The following is an 11,044-nucleotide window of genomic DNA, read 5'->3' on the forward strand; positions in this document are numbered from 1 at the left end:
AGTTACTAAGAAAAAAAAAAATGTTGGAATGAACAGACCAAAATGAGTAAAAGAGAATTGGTGCCAAATGATGAGTTTGAATGCCAAAAAAAAAAAAAGAGACTGGTATTTAGGGTACTGGAAGAAGGTGGTGGGCAAGAAAAGAGCCTTTGAATCTAAAACATAAGTTTCTTCTCTGTTTCACAAAAAAAAAAAAAAGTCAGCAAAGCTTAAATTTAAAGTGCAGAGAAAGTAATTTAAAATAAAGAATGTGATGATCTTGATTGAAGAAAGCTTATTTCCCTTGCCAGGAACTGACTAGAGAACTTGTGACATGGCTTGGAGGCTGCACAGCTACGCTTAGAGAACTGCATACTCAAAAGGCAGGGTTACACACTCATTCCCGTAACAGAAAGGGTATGATCAATCCATTCCAAAACGCAGATGTATAAGTAGAACAGACAGAAAGAAGAGGAGGAGGAAACGCAGACCTCCATTAGTTACTAGTCAGGTCAAATAACAAGGGGAAAGGTGGAAACAGCATAAAAATCTCACTAAGCGTAGAAATAGGCCTCCAGTGGAAAGAAAGAAGGCAAGCCAGACAGAAGGAGAAACAGGAAGCCATGAAGTCTTTCCAAAACAGTCTAAATAGAGAGACAACACTTTTACACCATCCTCCATGAGGTCAGCCAGAGTTCTGCCAACTTGATCGCAGCAAGTCCTAAAGGATTTCACATGGAACTTGAGCTCATGACAGTGTGTTTTCTGTTTCACCACTGGGTGCAGGCTTTTAAGCCAGGACACCTGAAGGTACTAAAGGTAAGAAAACAGTGTTTCTACTAGACAGCAACCCATTTACACTTAATAGTTGTTCATTTTAGTTAAGGAATCAATCTTACTTAAGATTAGAGTAGCTGGTCAAACTGAGCTTTGTAGTCTTCTATGAGTAAGCATTTCCAAACCCAGGGCTTCAGCTGTCCAGAGAGTCTTAGCTAGATGTACTATAGTTAAACCTGCCATGTCACTCAGAGTATATGTTTACATGTCTACAAGTCCCTCTGCCTCCCCGCCAGCAAAGTATCTATTTACTATCCACAGAAAGTACTACACAGTGCAGATCCGAGGAGTTCAGTTCTATCTTCATCAACCTCTCTAACTTTGTAACAAGCAAAGCTTGTGGACCTGATTTATTGCAAGCGCCTGCTGTCACTGATGCGTGCAACAGCAGACCTAATGACAAAGCTTGTTGGAACTGGGATTTCAGTTCATGAACAGTCTTACTTAAACCAGGAACAGAGAATACAACTCACATGAAAATAGTGATAAGATCACACATGATAAATCCAGAATATTAGACAGAATACCTGGATACAAGAAACATGTTGGACATACCAGCCTCTCAACCTTCTCCATCCTTAGATCTACCCTGCAACACTCACCAGCCCCCTCTTTTCAAACAAACTTTCTGAGAGAGTCCCATTAATTTTATATTCAGCTTTTCACAGCAAATTAGTTTTTACTTCCCAAGTGTCTAGACACAAGCTGTGTTGATACCCATGTCTTCCAGCGAGAAGCCACGTTCCCAGGACATGGAATATGAATAAAACAAAGAAGTTCTATTCTAGAAAGCTCACACATTTCAAAATTTAAGAACTTATTTTAATCCAAGATATGGCAACTGTAAAGTCCAGTTCACAGAAGGGCAAGTTGCTGCCGTTAAGTCCTCATATGTACAGTGAAAACAGTCAGTCAGTGCAAGTTTCTAGTTAGTAGGGCTTCCCCATTGATTCCAATATTTTCTTTCTTTCTTCTGCTGTGGGCATCTCTGGTTTCACACCATTTCTTTTCCTTTGCATCATAATGTCATGCTGAAAATAGAAGAAAGTGACCATGAGAACACAGATTTCTCAGAAGTCTCTGCCCCTGACCTCCAAGTGAATGAGTTTCTTTAATAGAAGTACTCTTTATATATCAAGGGTCAGATACTCTGATTAGCAGATAATTAAATGTACTAGTATTCAATTGACGACATCTGATAGTTTACCTTGCTGCTTCAGAAGACACTGAGATCACATTAGTCTTGTATAGTGTAATGGGAATACTGTACAATTGTCTAAGTATTTTTTGGTAGTTTGCACAATTATTTAAAGACTAAGCTAAAAGTTTCTTTACTACTACAGCATAAGGAAAGAAAACAGCAGAGAACAGTTTAATTGCACACAGTTCCTCATGATACTTTCCTACCACAACTGAGAAGGAAACAGGGACACCACCAAATAAGAATGAACTTTTAGAATCATAGAATGGTTCAGGTTGGAAGGGATCTTAAAGATCACCTAGTTCCAAACCCCCTGCCATGGGCAAGGACACCTCCCACTAGACCAGGTTGGTCAAAGCCCCATCCAGCCTGGTCTTGAATACTTCCAGGGATGGGGCACCCACAACTTCTCTGGGCGAGTTTTATCTTAGGTTAAAGTAAACAAGACCCAAACCAATGGAAACACAGATGAACTTAACTCAGAATTTTTTCATTATATCCATTTAAAACAAGATTTCTAGAAATATCTGACTCAAATTCAGAGGGAAACATATCAGGGACTGCAAGAACACTGACTCGCAATTTAAGAGGGTAAACTTAGGAGAACCAAGTGAAGTACTTTGATGTGCATCTGCTTAAGTCTTCCAGCAACACATACTGAGGCTACCTAGGCCTGCAAGTCACCATAAAAAACAGCAGCAGTCAGCACTAGCTAGGTCTGAAGAGTTCAGAAAGTAGTAACAAGTAATGTACTTCAAGCAAAGCATGGAGTAAAATTTAGAAAAATCTACTGCGCTTACCCAGAATTTTCTGCAGTTTTTGTACTTCAAAAAATAAGCAGTACACATATCCTTCTTATAATTGTTGTCGTCCATACATTTTCTAGAGGCATCCGTTTCCTTTAATAGGGAAAACATACTTCAGAGCTGAGGGAAGTTACTGTGCTCAGTGTCTAAAAATTCTAACAAGTCCCAGAATATCTATGAAGATAGGAGGCAGCTTCTCAGATGAAAGAATACTATCAAAGAGAGCAGAGGAACATCTATCACAAAGGATAATCAGTAATACCAAGCAATGACTTCATTTAGAGATAACAGACATTAGTACTCTTTAAACAGTAAGGCTAGAGTCCACAGAATACTTGTTTACAAAGATGCTTGGTATAACCCACAAAAGACACTTAAAAATCAACCAAGCTTGTCTAACCAGGATTTCAGGCTCTGGTTTTACAGACAGAAAATTCAAGAGATTCCTATCAGTTTTACTAGTCCTATTTATGAAGAATTACTGGTTGTAATTTCACATTTAGTGTAACAGATGATTTTGAGCTTTTCCCATCTTCAGACTCTTTAAGAAGCTTTTCATACAAAATGCCAACGCAAGAGTGCTATGCACAAAAAAAAAAAATCATCTAGAAATTGCATTATTTAGCTTCGAAATGTACAAAGAGAAATCCCGATTTGATCATCTTACCGCTACACATGGATTTATATCATGGTCTCTAAGCTGTTGTGCATGCCTGGACATTCTAGACACTCGTACCTTGGCTAGAAACAGAAAAGAAACAGGTTAAGCATCTATTTTAATAGCAACTTGGGATTAAGTCTGAACTGCAGCATGTAATAAAGACCTTCTAATACTGTACACAGTTTGGTTGTCCTAAAAAACAAAACCACAACAATAACATAGCATCACAAAGCTTCTTTCGCAAAATGGTATTTCAAAAGCACTAACAGCAAGATACTGAGGCAAGTTTAGCCTGACATCAGGACGGCTCACTCCCTGATAAATTCCTGCAGAGAACAGAGCCACCGTGGTGACTCTCATACCACCCTGTCATAGCACTGAGGAAGTGAACATGTCTAGGATAAACAGTTCCACAGAAGCTGTTCACAACCAACACACTCTAGACACTTCAATCAGTAGTGTGTGGGAGCAATGTACAAGTAAACTTTTCCGGATTTGTGCCTACTCCTTAGCCGGATTGCATCTGAATCTTCACTGAGCCTCCCCAGGTGGGAGAGCAGCTTGAATGACAGCTTGTGTATGACAGCTCGAATCACACTTTTCACCAGTTTAGTAGCTTGACAATGACTCTAGGAACTTTAAGCTTGAGAGACAACAGTTCAGTGCCAAGAACCTACACTGATCCAAGACGATGACATCAAGATGAACAGCAGACCCTCATTCCTTTTGCTACTTCCCATACATTGCCTCTGGCACACATATGGCCATGCAGGTATTTGTTCCAAACAAACACTACAGCTAACCAAAAATAAATTAATGTTGACCAGATGACTGTTTGAGCCAATGCAAGCAGAAACACAGGACTGAGGAAGAGAGCACTCTTTGCGGCAAACTAAAGTACAGCTGATGAAGGGAAGTGTGAAAGAACATCCTTGCTTGATCTTGCTGGGTATTTTTTTTTTCCCATAAAGACATTGCTACTAATCGTAAACTTAAACCTGTTTCTGTTCATGTTAGAGATTGATAACTGCTAGTTTGCAGTAAAAAGCCAGTTTTGCTTGATATCAGCAAACAAAAATCAAATCCTGTTCTTAGTAGCTTACAGACAGAAAACAGTATTTATTTTAGATGAAGGTTCTTCTTTGAGTAAGAGTAAGCTATTCTAGGCGAATAAGCCTTAGATTTTACATCCTGTGGAAGTATATTCTCCTGGTGCTTGGAGTATTTTTTGCATTCCACATGACTGTTTTCTGCAGATGGGCCTTTTAAAAAACAGCATCAGGAAACCTTTCCACTTACCTTTGAGAACTACCCAGTGTTTAAGTTAACTTTACAAGCTAGGCAAATGTTTGCTTTTTTGTGGGTGCAAGAGGATTTTTGATCAGACACCTCCAGCTCAAATGGAAACATAAGCATGTAGACAACAGCATCATCCAGACTTAAAGGAACGAGGTGGGGGGAAAGATGTAGAAGAAAACAAAAGCAGCATTTCACAATGCCTCATCTAAGTGAGTACCACAGACACAACGTTTTTAGAGGTTTCTTTGTGTCCACATTACAACTCTGCTTCATTGATATTGGGGGTGTAAGTACCACTTAAGCAGATGTGCCTCAAGGTGTATGGTATTAGACTGACTTCAGCCTTACCCTCTGAAATAGTATTCAGCCTTACTCTCTTTTTAAAGAGTCGTAGGATGTGTCATCAATGTTCATTATACAAACTGCAATTAACATTTTCAGTTTGATTACACTAGAGACCGCAACCGTGCCCAGCTTAAGGAACAGTGCACACAATGCATTAAATACCTACTTAATGAACAGGCAGTTCAGGTTCTCACAAAATCGCTTAGTAGGAAGTTGCTTAGTTTAGAGTAGGCAAATGCTTAAACATACTTAGCACTACCAAAGAGGTCCGACAGCTCCTGCGCGTGTTCCTCTCTCTCCCACTCTCCGAAGTACTTCGGGATTTGAAACATTATCGGCTGGAAGGGCAGGCAGGTCACACCGAAGCGCTGCTGCCCGGCTGAATGAGAGCTGAGGAAGAAGGGAGCTTCCCCACAAGTTTCACACAAGCACAGGCTGCCGGCCCTTCCAGCTCTCAGCATTACAGGTCTGAGCCCGACCACAACCAAAGGCTTGTCTGTTCCACGGTCCTTAATTACTCTCTAACACATCAGCAGTGGTAAGCTGTACCACGGAGAAATACGTTTGTTGCGAGCACTCTTTAACCCTAGGGCTTTTCCAGTTCATAAACCATCAGGGTATTTTTCTAGAGGCTGCCTCCCATTGAAAAGTGTTTGGGTTGTTTTTTTTCAAATGTACGTATACATACAACATTGTTAATTATGCTGCAGTACAGACCAGCTTATTAAACCTTAAACCCTGGAGGGAAGGCGGTATAAAAATCCGGCGGTTCTCGTATCGCTGTGACAGCGGGACGAGCCGGGGGCGGCAGCCGGCGGGTCCGGACGTTCGGCCACGGCCGAGCCGCCTCAGCCTCCAGAAGCGGGCTGGGGGGTAGGTCAGGTGCGGAGGGGGCGGGCAGGCCGCCACCGGGCCGGACAACGCCGGGGTCACGCCGGCGCCCGCCCGCCCTCCACCCGGCCCCTGCCTTCCCCTCACCGGCGGAGGAGCTCCGGCGTCCCCTTCTCCCCGCCTCACCTCTCGCGGGTAACGGCCGCCGCCCCAACGGCCGCCCGCCGGTGCCCAACGGCCGGCGCGCGCAGCCGCCTTCCCTCAGCACCACCTGCCGCCGGAGCGCGGTGCCCGGGCCCCACCGCACCACCGGGCCCCTCCAACCCCAGGCAGGGCTCCCACCCCCCCCGCCGCCGCCGCCGCCTCCCCGGACCTCCGGCCGGCGGGCGAAGGGTGAGCGGAGCCTTCCCTCCCCCGCCGAGAAAAGGGAAAGCGGCGCCCGGCCGCGGGCAAAGTGGGCGAGGGCAGCGCGGGTCGCCGGCGGCAGCACTCACCTCCGTCGCCGGCCGCGTCCGCGGGAGCCCGGGGCGGGAGAAGGGCAGCCCGTCTCCAATTCGAAAGACGTCAGCGGCTCGGGCAGCCCGCTTAAGTACGGGCGCAGCCTACCCCGCTCCCGGCCTCGCGGCTCCCCCCGGCCCAGCGCCGCCGCCGCCCACGCCCCGGCGGCGCTGAGTGGCAAGGCCGGGCCGCCAATGGCGGCGGCGGCGGGCCCGCCCCGGCCTTGAGCGGCGCTGCCTTCCACCAACGGGGCGGGCGGCGCGGGCGGCAGGCGCCGGCGGCGGGGCGCGGCCGCGGCCCTGACTGACGGGGGGAGGCGTCCAACCCGCGGTGCGTGTGGGCGGCGGGCGGTGTGGGCGCGGCGTGTGCGGCAGGCTGGGCTGCACCGCAGCGCATACACTACAATGGCTGCTGGAAAGACGGGAAAGCAAACAATTTCCAGGCCCGCCGCGTCCAGCCCGAAATATGGGGAAAAAATTACAGAAAAATCGGAGAACACTGTAAAGGGTGGAAACGGGGCGCAGAGGGGATGCTGAGGCTCCCGCGGTGAGTCTGCTGCGGGTTTGGGGGGCAGGCGCTGGGGTTTAGCAGGGAAATATCAGGGTTATTTAAATTATGAAGGGGGAGGAGGAGAAGGAGGGGGGAGAGGAGAGGGGAGCAGCGAGCAGTGAGGAAAAGTTTGTGTTAACCATCCCTGCCTTCCATCCCTCTCCCCCCCATCTCCCGCAGCCCCCCGCCGCCCCGCGTCGGACCCCCCCCCCCCCAACCCCCGAAGGGAAAAAGTAGGGGAGGGGAGGCGAGCGGTGCCCCCCCCACCTCCCCCTTCCCCTCCCTCGGAGGGAGAAAGAGATGATTTTCAGAGAGAAAAAAAAAAAAAAAAAAAAAAAAGCCCTCTCTCAGGAGTTTCCTCCACTCCTCCCCTCCCTCCCCGCGGCGCTATGTTGGTTCGCGAGCGAGCGGGCGAGGCAGCGGTCTGCCCGGGGGACGGCAGGAGGGCGCGGGGTGCCCGCCGCCGACCCCCGCGGCGGGCCGGGGCCGGGGCCGCGACGGCGGCGGCGCGGGGCAGGGGCAGGAGCGGGAGCGGGAGCTGCGCGGCCGCCCCCTCCCCTCCTCGCCTCTCCGGAGCCTGTGCTGTGAATGCAGTGACAGCGGCGAGAGCGGGCGAGAGGGAGCGGAAGACATTAGAGACCGCGGTGCCGAAAAATGAGGGAAAAAATTAATATAAATTCGCCCTCCGCCTCAAACCGGCCGAATTTCGCACAGAAATTTCCCCCGTGGACCCGGCTACCCGTGGGGTGTCCCCCGGACCTGGCGGCTGCGTCTTTGGGGGGATCCGGAGTGACTTTGGGGCACTCGACCCCCCTTTCCCGTCGTTTTTTGGACAAAAGTTTTTTTTTTCGTAATAAAGAAACGAATTTGCCTGCTCTCCCCCTCCGAGTGGCCCAGAAGCTTTTCCTTTCCCCATCGGTGTGTGTTTAGAGAAAAGTGTGAACCCAAGTAAGTGCCGAGTCGTGTTGCATTGGGGAGGGGGGTTTGCTAACTGAAAGCAGGAGAGATCCGGAGAGAGAGAGAGAGAGAGCAGGGACAGCTTGTTGTCAGTATCATAAACAACCAAAATGGAGGGAGAACTGAGGCATATAACAAAATAAAAATCAGAAAAAAATGCCAAAAAATACCTAAAAATCGGGGCTGCTCCCCCTTTTCTTCCTCAAGGTAACAGAATAGAACCCGTGTCTTCCCGAGACCGTTTTAAGGTTTCAGGGAGCAAGGAGTTAATATTTATTATTTTTTTTTTGTTGATGAATTCTTTGGGAAGGCAAAAGCCTCTTATAACTCGCCACCGACAATGAGAAAACGTGAAAATCCCTTTCAGGAGAGAGAGAGAGGTAGGGGGAGATGGTAGTGCAGAAAGTGCCTAACTTGGGGGTAATGTGGAGTGATCCTAGATAAGATAAATGCTGTATGTGCTGCTTTATAACTTCCTTTTTTAATGCTTTTTTGTATGTTTGGGGGGGGTTTGGAGATGGGGGCTCCTTTCTTTTCCTCTGTCTTTTTTTTTCTTTCCTTCTTTCTTTTTTTTTTTTTTTTTTTTTTTTTTCGGACCGGAATGTAATGCCTTTGTAGTGTCACTTTCCTGATCTAATTAGGATGTGTGAGGCAAAGAGTAAACCTTTCCGGTTTATAAAGTGCGTTTTCGTTGCCTTTGAATTTCAAGTTTTCCTGGTGGCTCCCTCCTCTCTTTTAAACTGGATTCTTCAGAGGAGTGTGGGGTTGAGGTAATGCTCCATAGGGAAAGCAGAGAGGGCTCAGGGGCAGGGCACCTCTCCTGCGGGTGGTTGCTGGTTTCCCTGGCACGTTCAGTTCACCTGTCTGTCTCCTACAAAGAATGTATTCTGCACTCTCCTCGTTTTATTTATATAAAATAATGATGCCTCATCTCGCCTCACGTTGAAGTTAATGCGAAAGTGCTGCTGATGTTGGTTCCACGTGGGATCAGGGACATAGCAGGGCATTTTAAAGAGACAGCTTCTCTTTTCCTAGGGTTATCATCACCTCTGCAGCACCTCTGCCTCTAGCAGAGGGATGGTTCGTTGTTGTTTTTTTTTAATGGAGAGGTATCAAATCGGCCCTGGGCTGATAATTTAAGGCAGGATAATGGGGGGAAACGTGCAGATTCGTTTGGATCAGAGCAATTCTTTTGTGTGTAGCAGGTCTTCAGGGGAGTTTTCTTGGTGTGTTAAGGAAAATGCTGTGTTTTGGAGAGCGTTTTTTGGAATGGGTGTTGCAGAAATGAAATAGTCTCAGGTTGTTTATTAAAACCTAGTGCTGTTCTGCTAGCTATGAATTCCCTGGGAGGAGACCTACGTGCATGGGGCAATTTCACAGACATTTTGTGAAAGTTGTGGAGTGCGTTATTTTTACTTTGAATACGTTCAGTTTTGTTGGGGACACCTGAGTTTGTTGACAAGTATTGTAGAGCTGCTTCTATACTTAAATCTTCTGAACAGTCCCAAAAGGTTTTGAAAGTAGTGAAAATAACTGTAGGTTTTAATTGGCCAAACTAGGGGCTTTTTACAAGTACACCTTAGCTGTGTAATTATAACATCACTTGGAAGAATTGCCTCTGGCTTTGTTTAAAAAAAAGAAAAACCATCTTAACTGCGGTCTAGTTTCATGTATATGTGTGCATGTGTGTGTGCATGCATGCTTTTAGCATGGGTTCTGGCTGATACAGTTTTTTGCTTAATTTTTAGCTTGTAAATGTTTAACTGTAATGATGTGAAATGCTCTGCTTGTCCCTATTACCTCCTGTGTATTTTAATTTTCAGTGAAATATCCCATTAAAAAAAATTAACATTGCCTCTTAACATGGCAATTTGATATCTTTATGAGGAGTTACAATGTTTCCTTTACACGTGCCTTGTTTTTGTAGTCTTTGTATTTAATTCTGGATTAAACATTGCATACAGGTATGTGGTTCTCGAGCGGGAATATGGAGTACTGAACTTGTAGGGAGGCTATTTCTGCAAATGTTTTCTTTGAACTTGTGGAAGTTGAGTATCAGTTGTGATACCCTCTGTGTTGAATAGCGCGTGTTCGTAAATGATGTGTACCTTCTCTGCAAGTGTGGCCAGAGGACCTGTTGCACAGTAGTTGTTGACTAGGGTAGTCTTGTGGTTAGAGATTTTGGAAGAAAGCTCAAAGTTTTTCAGAAACTCGCAATTGTAAAAATTAAATCACATTAACTACTCTTATGCTAGGAAAAAAGGCTCATTAAGGAAGAAAGATTAATCAGTTTGTGTAAAGGAGTGAAATTGAACATTTTTCCAAAACTGTCTTTTATGGCTTAGAGAGCTCTTTTATAGTTAGCAAGAATTCATACATCAAAGTTTCTTTCCAAATATTTCTTACACTGATCTCTTCTTTTTATTGACTGAAATAACATTATCCTGAAATGCATAGAGATTTGATAAATTAGTAACAGTACACCATGTGTTGGTGTTTTCAGTGTGCCAGGGTGGACAGATAGTAGTAGATGTACAGAACTAACTTTAATAAACTAGTATGTAAGAACTCTTCAAATACTGTGTCTGTGACCATCAGTATGAAGTGTTTAATGTGTTACTGCATTTTAACCTTATTAAGAGCTTTTAAATCATTAATATTGTAATGCTGAAAATAGGCATAGGCACTGGTAATAACAATATGAAAGCAGCACGTGTTGTGGAGTATGTTTCTTTACTTACAGTTATGTATTACAAAGTAAATTCAGTGTATCCAAGCATAGTACAAAATTCAGGACATAGGAGGAAGAGGAAAGGGTGTTCTCACAGAATTTGATACTTTTCTAAACTGGGTTTAATTTTAAGGTATAATCCAGCTGGTGGTAATAATAGCAGAAGATAAACGTTGTTTAGGATTGTTTTCTACAAACTTACCTACTCTTTTTGTAGAAAACTGAACTCTTCTTACAGGGATGATGTGGTGTTTAATAAAAATAGAAGTAACTTTCAAAGCTTCCTTACTTCCAAGAGTTAAGATAATCTTGTCTATTATATGTTGTTCTGGTTCTATACATTTTTTCAA

General features: G+C 45.2%; 1 protein-coding gene across 1 annotated transcript; it reads right to left on the reverse strand.

Annotated features, from left to right (window-relative positions):
* Nucleotides 1-1,139: 1,139 nt before the first annotated feature.
* CHCHD7 (coiled-coil-helix-coiled-coil-helix domain containing 7) lies at nt 1,140-6,516 on the reverse strand. The gene is made up of 4 exons (XM_074146146.1): nt 6,454-6,516; nt 3,491-3,564; nt 2,818-2,916; nt 1,140-1,847 (listed from the first exon to the last, which is right to left on the reverse strand). Exons 2-4 carry the CDS (start codon nt 3,542-3,544, stop codon nt 1,746-1,748), a joined length of 255 nt encoding a protein of 84 aa, XP_074002247.1. The 5' UTR covers nt 3,545-3,564; nt 6,454-6,516; the 3' UTR covers nt 1,140-1,745.
* Nucleotides 6,517-11,044: the final 4,528 nt, after the last annotated feature.

The sequence above is a fragment of the Numenius arquata genome, chromosome 4 (assembly GCF_964106895.1).
Source record: "Numenius arquata chromosome 4, bNumArq3.hap1.1, whole genome shotgun sequence".
In the NCBI taxonomy this organism is placed as follows: domain Eukaryota; kingdom Metazoa; phylum Chordata; class Aves; order Charadriiformes; family Scolopacidae; genus Numenius; species Numenius arquata.